Here is a 16,363-nt window from a genome sequence, read left to right on the forward strand (position 1 = left end):
TTAGCCGATAACGCGATAAAGAGAAAAGCTCGTATATTTCTTCACGATTAATGTATACAGATGAATTCAATTTTCCGTAGAAAGCGCGTCAGAATTGAAAAAAACGCCACGATTTCGCGTTAATTTAATCTTTATCGCGAGAATGAATGTTGGCAGATGGTGCATATTTTTAGCGTCGTGAACAGCTGCGAATATTTGCACAATATGTACACCATTGTACACATAGTGAAAGTTCTCAGTATAGCCAGAAAGTGGTTTTCTTTGGCAATGGCGATTGTCTGACGATTGTCCGACAATTTGTCTACGATTCGACAAATGAGAAAAATTAATTGCGGCAACCGCACGTGTCGCATTATTTGACATTTAAACTCATCGAGCTCGTTTATGCGGCGGCTCTCCTTAAAACCCTCATCAACGACAGGCATCATACTATGGACGATTTTCCGCTCAATCTCGTTTCCGATCGCGGAATATTTTGGACTTTACACGTCGATTGGACGCGAATATATCTTCATTATTACTGTCACCATTAGCAACTCTCTGCCACTGAAAATTTAATTAATTTACGCGTCGCGTAAATGCGCAGCTGCCGGAAGTTTTTCGTATTCCATGCGCCGTTTCATGAATACGTATGATGTTTTATCCGCCAGTATTTGTCGAACATCAGGAACTTTCATTTCCGATAATGCTGGGCGAGTTTAATTTAAAAATCACGCCCAGATGGTTTTCGCGTCGCTGCGTCGCGTCGGCCGGATTAAAATTCAACGGCTGCCATCGTCCGCCCCCCTTTATTTTCATCATCCCCTGCTTGCTCTCATCCTTTCGTTGTCGTTATCCGCAAATAGCTCACCGGATCTTTTCCATCTATCGCGAAGAAAAGTGCGGGGAAGAACGAGCTTCTTTTTTGGCGAGACGCAAAAATTTCTCGGGGGCAGAGAACGCTGAAAATGGGTGTCGTATAAAAAATAGATGGATCGATATCCTCGATTACTTCGGCGATTAGGAGGAACCCATGCGTCGCGAGGACATCGAATATCCCTGACATAATCTCCGTTGGCGTATAAACTGCGCTCGAGAGCCGGTCTCGTCGTTCATACCGTACGAGAGCGGGGTTAAGAGCTTTCTCGTGTCAATGGCGAACGCTCGGAAAAAAAGCTGCTCGATTTTGCCATGTTTAGGAGACGCTTATCGCGTGTCAGGTGGATCTTTCACAGACGCGCTTACACTAACACGTGATATGCTTGGAGAAGGCGACTGATTTTTCGTCGTCCTCTTCGATGTTATATGGTAAAGGCGTTTAAATATCAGGGGGAGGATGCTGTTTCCAAAAGCTTTTTATCTATATATAAAATATCTGAATTCCTCTCTTATCTCTCTCCTCGCGTCGCGAAAATATAAAGGCTAAAATAGTCTTCTCCGAAGGCCTGGCGTCCAACGGTAACTTGTCTTACTCAAAAGTGAAACTGCATACACGGGGAACAAGTATTTTCTTACTACAAAGGATGTAAATCGATTTTACTCTTTGAAGAAGAGGGATGAAATATGTAAATATCACCTGAGACCTCTCGTCTCTCCTGAAACAGCCTGAAACAGCAACGCAGACTAGAACGTGTTGTGGCTGAGATATGAAGCGAAGAATGGAGATCAGACGGATGTATCTCGCTTTCCAAGGCAGTGCAGTTAAGAATTCAATTGTGTCGTCCGCATAGAATTTTCTTATTTCTCATGTGCACTACACGTTACTTGCATAATAATAGAAATAATAACTCGTAAGGTACATTGCGCTAGGAGAATTTTCACGGCAATACCGCAATAAGATACGTGTTTCAACTTAAAAATTTCTAACCATTAAAAAAATTTCTTAGAATAAAATCGCTTAGTAATTAAAAACAATTAAATTAATTTAAAAAATGCTTCTCTAATAATTTTTCAAAAATTTCCATTTCCATTATATTGTATAAAAAGACAAAAAAATAACACGTTTTAATTTACGTAACCTTTTAAAGAATTTTAAAGCTGAAGCAGCAAAATCAAAATTTTGATATCTAAATTTCAATCAGGCGAAACGTATTGATATTAACGTTATGTTAGCGCGAGACGCAAAATTCACAATATTCTTGCGGTAGAGCCGCTTATAATCATCAACGTTGAATATCTGCTTGAAATTGCCGGAATGAAGCATATATATCTTCACGTACCGCGGAATTTGCGTCCCAAATCGGGCGACAGTCTAATGAGAAACCAATATAATGGTGAGTCTCGATTTCTCTCGACCTACTCCTGAGAGGGAATCGCTTTGTCGCTTTGTCGCTTTGTCGCTTGGCTGTCTACCTATCCCCAAGCACTCTGTCATATCCGCAAGTATACCTACGGATACAGATTGACTGCGTCACGTATTTCCGTTATATATACTCGTATTAATATACAAGCAGATAAATTTATCCCACGATGGGTATTTACCTTTGATATTTGTAAGATAATCGCATGTCATTAAAAAACTGTTACGAAATGATTGCGTATTATTGTATTACAAAATATAGTCATTGTTAGAAAAGAATGACATTTTTTTTTTAGTTCACATCAACACGAATGTTTTTTTTTTTTTTTTTTTTTTTTTTTTTTTTTTTTTTTTTTTTTAATATAATTATATACTGTTTGAGAAGAGGAACGAGCAGATTATGAAATGTAATAAATTACTAATTAATTGTCATTGCCCATAATCGATAACGTATTCAAGTGAAGAGCGGCCGTAAAAGTTGTCGAAGCGAAAGGTCGAGCCTCGACCTTTCCAAAAGGTGACCAAAGTTAAATGAGTAGACGGGAAATAGGATTTACGAGGTCTCACCTGAAACTCGACTCGGTATAGAACTGGGAATTTTCGGCGCAACTCGCAGAGTTTCGGAAATTGCGAAAGCTCAGTCGGCGCTGTGGGCAATGTGGTGCTCAATTTACTGCTCCCCAATTCTTCCGCTGAAAACATGTAAAGATGAAAAAAGATTAATAAGATTAAAGAATAAACAGTAAGGCAATTTAGGAACATCTCAACGAGCTAACGCTAAAAATAATATAATTCTATTGTAGATTAACTGGGGTTATATATATATAGTATTTTAACGTTTCGCAAATTGAAATAGATATTTTTATTTTATATTTATAAAAGAGTAAAGATTTTGCAAAACATAAACACCTTATAAAGTAAATTTGCTTGATATTTATGAAAGTATAAGCTGTTTCGTTATTGCATTAAAAGAGCTTTGGAAAAAATTTCAATGTTCTACGTAATATTGAGACAATACACGCGATATTATTTTAATAAAATATTTTTGAAATTAAATATAAAAAGTTACCATCATATATGAATAAATAAAGCTAGATAATTTTCATACATAAAATCCACTTCTTAAACGCGTACAAATAAATAACTACAAAATTTTTCTAGAATTATTTTTGACATTCTCTTTATACTATTGCATCAAATTTTGTTCATTCAGGTTTAAGAAAAAAGATATTTCACAATAATTATCAGCGCTTTTGCGCCCAATTTTTATAATGTTACCAAGACAAATGTCACAACACATTTCTCTCTTTCTCTCTTTCGCATATCGAAAAATGTTTTCCTAAACTACCTTATAATTATAATATAATAGTATGCGAATAATGATAGTAAGATTTATTGACAAAAGTCCTGTCATATATGTAATATCATGCTACGACGTCATATACACAACATATCATAGATCGAATTACGTGTTATGGGAAAAAAATCGCGAGGGTAAATTGAACACTTCTTTGGATAGTTGTTTTGTTTGCCCGCGTGCTGCTAAAATTTCTCACTTGCGGAGATGGAGTCTCTCTCGAGGGTAGAAAAATGAGTGGAAAAACCAAGATGCGAGGGACAGACGCGAGAGTGAGATAAACCGCTACTTCATTCAAGGAAAATTTGCAGCTGCTTGTCGTTCTCAGCATACGTACGTACGCGCATTCTCTCGAGACATGTACACTCACACGCAGTCACTTGAACAGCTGCGAATATGTGTATGTGTATTGTATGCATATAAGCACAGTTGTATTTATTACCGCCGAAAATTATTAATTTGCTGAAAAGCACGAGAGATCTAAACTTCCTGATTAAATATAGCTGATATCAATGCAACAATTTTCGACTCCTAAAAGAGATAACTCTCTAATATTATACTAATTAGCTCCTGTCGTTTCGGTAATATAAAATCGACTGCATGATCAATATATAGATATTCGGCGTGAATTATTTTAAAAGGATTAAGAAATTTTCGATTCGGTAGATTTCTCAGTTCCTTTCAATATTATTCGTCTTGACAGCATAGAATATTAAAGAATCAATTATTGTTATAGAATGTTTAACCGCAAAAAATAGAAAGAAATTCTATAAAACTAAAATGTTTTGTGAAGATATTTAGGCAGCTAAACTTGCTAAATAATTAATCGCATGTTATATTCATATTTCAGAGCTGCACAGATAAAATAAACAGCTTGCTACTGACATTTAAATGTAAAAACAATTTATGCAGAATTTCGAGAAATTTTCATCGCGCGTAATGCTTTTGATGCGCAAAAATGAATGGAAATTGAATTGATTAAAAATATGACAGAAGCGCCATTCGATAACATCTATAGCGTGTACAACGACACATATCAATTGTTATAAAGAATGCCTCATTACCCTTTGTCTCTTTCGAATGTAAGAAGCTATGGTTATTGTTAGCAGATGCAGCAACGTAGTAGCTGCTTCTATTCAACATCAATTTTGTTTAATAATATATCGTCAAAGAATAATATGTATGAGGATATATATTGATCTTTGACAATATAACAATCATATTTTCTTAGCTAATAGATTTTTTAAGCAAAAATATGGTAATTTAAAATTAATATATATAATTTGTGTTATATATTAAATACTTAAAGCTATAAAATGACCGAAATTATATTACGTTGATTTTAATCAAAGAAATAAAAATTATTTCCATCTTTGTTCTGTCTCATTTCGGCCCGAAATACATAAAATGCGGCTGAACTTGAAACATCATTCGTCGTTCCCCGAAAAATTGCGCGAACATAAACAATTTGAGAAATGCATGAATTTTATTTTCTACTTGTTGTTTTCCGCCAAAATAACGCATTGCGTTTCGAGAAATCCGCATTGAATATTACGTTTTACCAGACCTCAGCATGCCGAAGCATGAAGTGCGCGCGTTGGGTGGGAGGTTGTTTATCAATTCGAATTTATGGACGGGATACATCTATTATTAGACCGATGCGTACACCATGTATAATGCGCCAAATCAAATTTGCTGTCGCGAGCGAGATCTTGATTACAACGCATCGAATTGTTATGTATGGAGACACGTGAGATACGACAGCACACTTATATAAGAGAGAAAAATATAAAAATAAAATTGATATATAGTGAATGATATAAATTGTGAAGTTTTTTGAAAAATTTTTGAATATATTTAAGTTACATCCATTATTTTACTATTTGTAAGAATTCTGTGAAATTATCGTACAAACAACTGCATCGTCGAAAAAACATGTAAAAATTTGTCCGAACAATTAAAAGAACGTGCAAGAGTGCGCGAAAGATGAACTGCATTTAAATCCATAAACATCACAGTCAATGACCACGTTTTGCAAGAAGTAGAGTTTGCTAAACTCATTAATCTCTCTTTCTTTTCTCTGTCTCTCTCAACGGAGGAAATGATCTCTTACAGGCCAAGCTTAAATATTTCTTTGAAGCTCCATGTCGATCGTTACAAAGAGCAGGCATCCTCGTTTAAATGCGGCCAAAAGCCGCGGATACTTTGAAGCTTGGTTGAGTGGCCATTCCTCTTCTCTCTTGCCTTCGGAGGTGAGCAAACGGTTCCCGGCACCATGAAAGCCGTCTCGACATGCCTCAACTATCCCGCGATAAGGTGACCTTCGACATACACGTGTCCGCGGCACCAGAAATCTAATTAGATCTTTCCCTATCGTTGCGTATCTTTCTCGTCGAGCAGTCGCCGATATCGGCCAGCTAATTGCCCCTCTTCGGCTTGGCTCTCCTCAAACCTGAAGAGCCCTCGCGGCGATCGCGAGATTTTCTACCTTATATTTGTCTCCTTCTTATTGCTATTTAAGGAACCTTTCCTTTTTCTTGAATATATCTCTCCACTGAAAAATCATTATATTCCGCTCCAATCCCAAAGGAAAGTAATCTGCTATATTCTTGATTTTTAAAATTGCATAATTTTTATATATATAAAGACGAGAGAGAGAGAGAGAGAGATTAAATACAAAATTATTTACTATTATTTATTTAAAATAATGTAAAAAGTATATAGATCACTTAGAATTAGAAGAAAAGTAAGCAAGAACCAATTGAAATTTCGAAACAGAATAATATTTCATTTATATAGATGGTTTCGAAGCTAGCTAAATTTTCGAAATAGATTTTCCGAGATGACATTGGGTTAAAATAGCAAAATATGTAAAGTATCGAGTCATTTTTAGAAATAATATTGGACCGTTTGGGATTAAAACGACTTTTTACATGAGATACGTATACATCATGGAATCGAGCGTGTTAGCATTTAGAGGAAGCCACTTTCATATTTGACCACATTGAGCATCGTATTTTTAGTCGTCAATCGCTTCGGAGACTCTCATATTCTTCGAGACAGCCGCAATGAATTCCAACCGTGCGATCCGATTGCCGTCGAAAGGGTTTCGCAGTGATTACATAGAGTGATTGACCACAAAAGGGTAACTCGACCCTCTTCGCAGTATCGACACGTGTCGACGTAGAGAACTTTCTCTACCTATCGTTCATTCGCATCGAGCGTGTATTTCCTCAAAGAATTTAACGAATGCCTATTTATCGTCTCTATTTAATCACGTCGATCTAATCGTACTCTATTCGCGAGCGTCATCAATTTCGCGGAAGATCTCGGCCGATGTATTTTCATCTTTCGCTCTCGCTCGTTTGTCGTAAATTCTTACGCTCAAAGTGCTTTTCTATCGACGCGAACAGAGAAAAGTAATCGGGTAATGCATCAGACCGACAAATAGGAATTGTAAGGAGCGTCCCGCGAGTAACTGGCACGGTAAATGTACTGTTAAATTAGGCGTATGAAATTGGATCTTACGAATCTAGATATCAGGCCGTCGTTTAGATATCAAATGCGATCGACTTCGGGAAATCTGTTTGCAGTCATGTGCTCAGTTGTAATGAAAGAAATTTATTTTTTATTTATGTAAAGATATTCTATGAAAAAAATATAATCTTTAAATTAAATGCAACGTGAGCTTTAGTACTAGAAATTTTTCTTATGCCTATTAAAGTTTAGATGTATAAATGTTTTTCTGTTTTAAAAATTTAGATATACATATTTTATAAGAAAAAAGCTAGAAAGAGAGAAAATGCAACAGAGAATTATACTTAAATTATTGTAAATTTAAATTATTGAAATTAAATGAAAACCATCCGTCTTATCTATTGCTCAAAAGTTACAAGCCCAAAAATTCCTTTTATTCTTTTACAAATTTTTTTGTTTACCGATTTTAATTAAATATTCCAATCAAAAGGTTTTAACACAAAACGTTCCTTTCGTTTGAAGGCGAGGCTGATATTTTCTGTTCGCAGTTGGGAAGCTCTATCTATGCGTTATGTCCAACCCATACATTTACGTTCCGTCGTAAATTCTAACTAAACTCATGTAATTTTTAACCGGGTAACCTCACCAAGTGCGGCGGTTAATTAACGAGAAACCTAATCCGTGCGCGTTACCTAGTACGAGCCCGGCGGCAATTGTTATTGTCTTGCGCTGATCGATTGGAGGTTTCAAGCCATCTAGAGGAAATTATGATACTATGGTGATTCATTATGACATTGGTCGTACCAGCAATTAGGCACGACTCATTGTTCTGTCACGCAAGTTATATTGCCATTATCAAATCGTCCCCCCAGCCGATCTGGTTTACATATTTTGTATTTCGTGTCAACATATTGTGCGAGATATATCGCGTGGTGTAAAAGCGTAATCATCACTGCCAATGTCATAAGCAGGATCATGTTAATTTTACGACCGCGTGTCGTGCATTAATTTTCCGTCACCAGGGGAAAGATGGGAGACACTGTCTGTGATAATCACCAACAATTTATAAATAAAGTTTCGCATTAATTTCGCGCAATTCAATTTTGCTTTAATTAAAAGTAACATATTATTCGTGATTAATATAAAAGATGATATATATAATTTCTTCTCTCTCTCTCTCTCTCTCTCTCTCTCTCTCTCTCTCTCTCTCTGAAATATTATAGAAGATACGAGAATGTAACTGAGTATATAACTGAATATATAACTGAGATGTGTGTTATACAGAAGATGAGAATTTCGGAAAATTGGAATGGAAGAAATTTTTTCTCTCTCAGAGACTTGTAACTTTTGAGCAACAAATAAGACGTTACGATTTTTTAATAATTTTTCGACGTGTAATATAAAGATAAAAAGTTCTAGCTACGTTTCACGTGTATGGTACTGTAAGAATTTTCTCGATATCTAAATTTCCAGTCAATTTTTTGTTTTAATTTATAAAACACGCTTCTAATTTATAAAATGAAACTCATGATTCTCGATACAAATTAAGACACTTGATTTTACGAATTAAAAAAATTGGTAACGTGACAAAAATAGATGCTACTGATTGCGAGATTTTTTTTTGCCACGTAGAGATAGCTTTTATCCTAATACGTCGTTGTTGTGTATATATATATGTGTGTGTGTGTATAATAATAAGGGGGATTCTCTAATATCATTGGGATTATTGAAGGATATGATTCTTTCTTTCTCTTTCTCTCTCTCTTTCTCTCTACAGCGGGAGCTGTATACATTTGATTGATTCATATCCTAGTCTTTTCGCGAATCACTCGCTATTGAACACATCTTATTACAAAGGGAAGACGAGGCAAAGAAAATGTACGATCGAGTCTGTTATCAAGAGATATTAAACGTAACCGCGTCGACATCAAAAGGAAAGAAGGGTGGAAGATCACCAGAACGATACGAGACCAAATACGTTGTGCTACTTTCCCCCCAGATAGTTTTAATCGATTCTCTCCTTGCCACAACTCGCCAGGTAGCACTTTATTGACGTAAGGGCCGAAAATATACACGGTGAGAGATTTCGGAATCTTCGATATTTTCGTAAAGGGAAACGACGAACGCTACCAGTTTTCCTCGCGCCATGACAAACGGTACGAGAGGCGAAGCAATTTCATCAGTTCGTTTCGAGTACGCATCTTTGCTGTGTGCTTTCTCGAAATACTGTTTTTCCTTACTTAAGAGCGGAAAGGACATACGTACGTACATATTTCGTATTACACTGCACGAAATTGCCTCGCGTTCGGCGAATATTCCACACACATCGTTTATTGCGAATAACGTTATAAAAATAAATTATTACGCGGACTTGTACTCTGTTTGTATAGAAGCTGAGTACATTCGAATTCAGAAGTCTGGTTTATATGTTGCGCAATAGAACTTTATTATTCAAGTTAATCGGGCAACAAAATGTTCGGATAATCGATTATCGGATAATTCGATCCTTCTGAAAGCTCAAACGACAATATATGAATATATGACAAAATAAAAATTATATTTTCTTTTTTATCGTCTATTTTATCTTTTCAATATGTGCCTGAGCTTTTAATTTACATATCGTTTTTACAATAATATAGCTATATTTTCAATATGCATTTGTTTTTATTCCATGTTTTACAAGATCTCTAAAATAAATAGCGCATGTTTTATATATATAGGAGCGAAGAGATATTATTTTTAGAAACATATATTCTCTGTTTCTTTAACTCTTCTTTATTTCTGATGTAGCGTATTGTAATCGTTTCATTACTTTAGGTACTTAGGCGTATGCCTAAATGCACTTGTATAAACTGACATATATATATATACGGAATATTTATTGTTGTTTCTTCACATCTTTTGATTTAGAGAGAGAACGATGAGTTGTCCTGGAACGAAAAGAATTGGCGAACCATCAGCCGATTGCATTCGATGTCGATTCTTATTTCTATCCATCACAGATTTACGATTGCGACCTGATTTTCGCCCCCGTGCAACGAGTGCACGATGTAAACGAACCGAAAACGAGACTGTGTGCTTATGTATATGCATGTATGCATGTATATATAAGAGTGGGCGGTGAAAGTATTGCCAGATCAACCGATTGGCACGCTCTCGAGAACCGGGCAGATCAAGTTAATATTGTGCATTTGTTCGAGGGTCGCTCGTGCTCCGATTTGCGTAATGGAAAGTCGCGAACGTAATGTACTTTGCGTTGGCGTTGATTTCCGACGAATATTAGATCGATTATATCACGAGAATTTACATTACATTAGGTAAATTATTAATACGCTAAAGTAATATGTCTATACATAAAATCGTGTTAAATTAAAAAAAGAAAGATGATTAAAATCTCGATCGCTAGATACAAATTTTCGTAATTATATTTCTGCATTCTTAATTATAATAACATTTTTACCTTTCTATCTCTCTCTCTCTCTCTCTCTCTCTCTCTCTCTCTCTCTCTCTCTCTCTCTCTCTCTCTCCCCCTTTCTCTTTTTTCTGCCTGCACGATATGAAATAGCTAGATTCATGTTTCATGCATTAAAAAATATACGCTTGAAAAAATAATAGATTAAAATTTCAGATATATTTGTATTGCAACTGAAAAATTAATATTTAAATATTCTATAAATATAAAAGCAACATGTATAAAAATTTCCAATATATTAATAATTTAAAATCACAATTCTCGTAAAGATATGTCTCACGCGATTCTTCGTAAGATTATGAATAGACTTCTCCAATTCATTATTGTTTCATATTATCGGCAAAATCTATCGCAAAGTTTAATATTTGATCTATATCAAACTTTTCAATCTATTAAGGAAGTCGAAGGAAGAACGGCGCGTTGCGATGCCATAAATATCAGCCATAAATTGTAGATGATAAAACGTCTCATGCGTCGCGAATTAAACGACATTTTGTAAATTTTCATAAAATTGTTTCAACTCTTGGCTTAAGTAAAGAGAGTGTTGCCCTTCTATTACTTTTTAAGATATACTCCTCTTTGCAACTCGTAAATTTACTATATAATTCGTGTAATTGTCTTGTGTAGTAATCATTTGAGACATAAATCGTTAATTAATTATTGTTCTTGTGGAAGTTTCGGAGCTTATAAAAACTAACGATCGAGAAGTTTTTAAACGTAAAGTATTAGGTGACCAGAGTCGCACGTAGAACGACATGCACGCCCGTAATAATTACATCGAGATCGTTTCAGATTCACAGATATAAAACACAATTACAGCGAAATATCTCGTGGCACAGAAATATCGTTTGTAGCTTTCAAATTAATTTAATTAATTTTATTACGAACGTGTGTGGTTTGGTTTAATATCATCCGTATTACGTAATAAATATTAATAACTAACACATTTTACAATTTCTGTCTTCATAATTAATATATATATATGTTAGAATAATAATTATTAATTAAATTGTGTATCATTCTGATATATTTTTTTTCTCGACTCTTCGTGTAAAAGCTTTTGTAGTTTGTTGAAAATAATGTGCGCCCATAAATCTAGCAAAATTTATTTTCATACTCGCTTTACACCGTTACTGGATCTCTTTCTTCGCGTGTACTAGAATAGAACGCCGTTTATGAAACCAGAAATTATCCCAATTAACATTTTATCTGCTCGAATACGATATTTATGAGATATGTCGCGACATAAGTACATTTTCATCTCTTGCGAACTCACACAGAATATTCTGCAGATTATTGTCACTATCAAGGGTCGTCATAAATCATACGGTCAACATCGGTCAACGTTCGTTCTCTTGGGTAATCAAAACTTTGATATCGGTTCAAGATGAATTCGTCTAACTCAACTTCATTTATCGTTTTATTTTACCAATATACATATATGAAACAGAAATAAAATAGAGCCTTATGCTAAGCTTTACGCAGGTAATAACGATTTAATACAAATTGGATTGATATAAAAAAACTGAAAAAAAAAAAACTAAAAAAAAAGAGAAAAGATCGAAGTACACAGTAGTCGTTGTTTCGTACCGTTGTTCAGCACAGGTCGTATTAATAGCTATCAAATTCTGCATCATTGTTCATCAATTACGGCAATATTCTTTGAAAGCCGCATTTGATGAATAAGGATTAATGACGTATCAAAATAAGGCCAGCGTTTTCCATCGGATTGCCAATAAAAAGGAGCGAAGTTTTTTGGCGCGTTCCAACACAATCAATCCCATAAATACATATCGGCGAATGTAACGGCATGGCGATGATATCGATTGGATCAGACATATCCGCGACGAGCGGAAGCTCCGCTGCCGTTTGCAGGCCGTTCCTGATCACTTCAACTTGTCGGAACATAATGAAATGCGAATTATCATGTGCGCGAAGGCAGATTGTCATATCTTGCGAATTGAAATCGTGAAGTAATTTTAATAATAATTCCGTTATCGTCTCGAGCATGTGCATCCATAGATTAAAAAAAATCCATAAATAAACAAGAGAATCAAATAAAATAATAGTATATTATATTATAATTCTAGCTTATAAAAGCGAAATAACAAAAGTTCAATAAGATGAAAAAATAAATTATACAAACCTTTTTTCATTATCTGAATATATTTTTGAATCGCAATTTTTTCTGTGCTGCAATAATTTTTTATTTCAATAACTTCAATTAATAACTTATATTTATTTTTCATTATTAAAATTTGTTTATATTGTATAAAAAACTTTACGTAACGATATAAAAAAATGAAGTTGAAAGCTAAATGATTGCCATAAAATTATCATTACGGATAATTATCAATTACGAAAGAGATTAATATGAAGCAATTGATAATTAATACGACATCCGAGACTGTATACGAAAAGTAAATACATATGTACATACGAACAAAGAAGCGGCAACTGTGATGTCAAAATAATAAAGTTATTAATATGCGCATTTTAGAATTCGCGGGATACTTATGTCAACGACACTCCGCATCGTGCACGTATGTTATTGTTATGTACGTTAATGATGAGTTAAGCGGAACGTCAAGAGCAAATTTAACCACCAGCAGCGCAAATATTCGCGGTAATGAGTTCGTGAAAATTTCAGTTCAAAATTCCGTAAGCGAGAGCAGCCGGGGATCTACCGGAAACGGATGGTCTCGAAAAAGCTGCGACAAAGTCCGCGACATCTCGACCCACTTTTAATATATTCTTCGCGATGCTGTCGCAGGTTCTTTATTCTCGAAGAAACAAAATTTACTTTCTTGAATAAATAGTCAAGTCACTCTCTCGACGACAACCACGTATGTATTAGATAAAGAATAGTAAATTATTCGCGCGAAGATCTTACTGTAAATTAAGATTCGCGCAATCGCGAAATTTATTATGTCACGCGGAGAATAATGTGTTGTAGAAATTGCATAGAAATGTGTTAGAAAGTATAGATATATTTTTTTCATCTTTTATTCAAGTAATTCTCATTATTCAACGCAAATTAATAGATTCTCCATCAACACTACGATTGAAGAATAAAAAAAAGCAGCGAAAGTAAAGATAAAGACCGAGAGAAGGAGGGAGAAAGGAAGAGAGAGAGGGATGAATTCTATTATATATAAAATTAAAACAGAACCCGAATCTTCAGTATGTATACTAAATTGTTCATTCAATTTGTTTCATACACAATTACGATCTCAAACAAAAATTTATGATGACATTTTTAAATTATATTGTATACTTTTTATTCGCGATGTGCAAGAATTTGATTACTTTCTCTGCAACTTCCAAATGTAATCCAGTGAACACGTAGTTCGAAATTGTAACTGCGTAGAAAGTCAAAACAAAATCCGCGGAGCTTGATGACAAGATAATTAATAAATAGCAGGAGTAATGCATTACAGAAGTACGAGAAGATAACGTATATAGTTCGGCTCGAAGTTTAAATCGAGTCACTGGGCGAAAACAAATCGTCGAAGTTGTCGGATTCAGTCGGTCGGCGAGGAACGATAACGCCGCTTCGGGATGGATATTCTCTTTCCCTTTATCGCGGTCGAATTATGGAAAAGAATCCGAAACTAGAGACACGGGGATGATTTCCTTTAAGATCATCCTTTTTCCCTTTATCCGGTCTCTTTTTCTTACCGCAAAGAGAACCGGCGGGTAGAAAAAGAGAACTCGTTGTGCGTTTAACTCTGACAAAGGAGAGAGAGATAGATTCTGCTCTCTCTCTCTCTCTCTCTCTCTCTCTTTCCTCTATTATCCCGCCGGTTCATTTATACTCCGGCAGAATCCCTCGTTTTCCGGGCGACAGTAAGACGGCGAACGTTCCTTGCCCAGGAAACAGTTAACGGGTTAAATCTTGCTTTCAAGTCGGTGTGACAAATGATATCGAGATATTAATTGCCGCTCGAGAGGAAGCACGTTGTTGTTTTATCTTTAGCCGTTAGCGTGTCGCAAGAATACGTTTATCTACAATCGAGATAAGCTGAGAGAGCTCATTATCGCTTCTTTATGCGTATATTCTTATGCATGCTTGTTACGTATATAGAAAAAAGTGTCAGAGAGGAAGGAGAATCACATAAATAGCAAATCGCAGCATGCATCGCGCTCGGTCTTTTATTTTTTTTTTTTTTATTTTGATGTATAACTCTCTCGAGAATCCTCAAAGGATTGATAACGCCCCATAGACTTGTCGTTAGAAAAATTTACCGCGCGCGTCGTTACGTGATTTTATTTTTTTTTTATCCTGGTATTTTCCTTTCTCTTTATTTCGCGAACAAACGAATTTGGAGCTCACGTCGTTTATAACTGGATCTATAAAATTTTAATTATACGACACGGTCTCCTCGGAGAGACGTTATCTATAATCGATATGTTTAAACTTCGCAAGGACCGAAGATGCGATGAGAGAATGCTCGATTATTATTATCCGAGGGGTACTCTTACTATCGACATAGGGACATCGGTTAGCCTAATCGCACGCATTGTAGGCGATGATTAGTGGGCCTAGTTGTAAGTTCCAGGGATGTAGAAATGCCGTGTCGTGTATACTAAAAGCAGATGCATATTTCGTCTCGAAATTCTTGTGCAATATTGCGACGATTTTACGCACGATTTCCGCGAATTACAAAGAGAGAGAAAAAGAACGAGAGAGAGAGAGAGAGAGAGAGAGAGAGAGAGAGGGAGAGAGAGATGAAACTATAATATTAAACAGTCAAGTTTGCACAACTCAAACGTGTATCTTTTACACAGCTCTGTATATTTAACGTTGTATATTATGGTTGAGTATAGAGAGAGAGAGCACAGAATGTTCAAAAATACACGAATGATGTTGGAGGATTTATTAAATTCCTCCTACTCTCCGTATTATACGATATTGTACGTGTCCGTATTTAATAACAATAAGAAAGAATTACGATAAAATTTTGTAGAATTTTTGTTGTAAAAACAAGACTTTAAAATTGATATCTTTCGGCAATTAAAATTGCGTGAATTTTTTTAATATATTTTCAAAACAAAATTTCACTTTTAATTTCAATGTTCAATCTAACATTTACTTTGATATTTTAATCACTTTATTTTGAAATTATTTTGAGAATCTCTAGTATTAAAAATTCTTCTTTTAAACCTCCAACAAGTGGAAAACTCGTTCTTTCATTGTCTATTTATTTATACAAAATAAGAATTTGCTATAATAAAATTCTTATATAAATGAAACCTATCTAAATCTTTCAGCATCCATAAACGTGAAAAAATAAAAGTCGGAAATAGGAGCAAAATTTTATCTCGGATCGAAGTAATCATATTTTTTAGTTACCAATGAAATTGATTATATTGCTCCTTGAGCCTCGAAGGTTTCGAGTACAATCCAAGTTCCCGGCATTTTCTCGGTAAAGCTTCTACAGGAACGGTCATTCTTAAACGCGACATTACCGAGCCATAGAACGCGGCTTTAAATTCTCAAGCTCGTTTAAACCCAATGCACCATCGGACACGTTTGTTCTTTAAATCGTCGTTTCCTCACTTAAACTCGTGGAACGTGGCGCGATGCGCTGCACATATGCGAACCAATATATGAGAAAGGGAATCGCAATAAATTTACCAGCGGCAAAGTAGCCGCATTATAAATTTTTGCGTCAGGCGTTTTTCCGATAAAGCATGTAAAGCTAGCTCGCTCTACATCTCTAGTTTTTTTTTCTGCGCTCCACAAATCGAAAATCCTCGTAGAATCCTATAGAAG

At 35.2% G+C, this 16,363-nt stretch overlaps 1 protein-coding gene across 1 annotated transcript in view; it reads right to left on the minus strand.

Moving 5' to 3' along the window:
- Ptp36e (protein tyrosine phosphatase 36E) overlaps window positions 1-16,363 on the minus strand; it is a 60,942-nt gene that overhangs the window by 7,237 nt on the left and 37,342 nt on the right. The window contains exon 3 of the mRNA XM_070315752.1: window positions 2,846-2,970. Coding sequence (XP_070171853.1) covers window positions 2,846-2,970 — 125 coding nt within the window. The remainder of the gene's footprint in view (window positions 1-2,845; window positions 2,971-16,363) is intronic.

The sequence above is a fragment of the Polyergus mexicanus genome, unplaced genomic scaffold, assembly GCF_030449975.1.
Source record: "Polyergus mexicanus isolate NDT 795.1 unplaced genomic scaffold, iyPolMexi1.0 SCAF_1, whole genome shotgun sequence".
Lineage (NCBI taxonomy): Eukaryota > Metazoa > Arthropoda > Insecta > Hymenoptera > Formicidae > Polyergus > Polyergus mexicanus.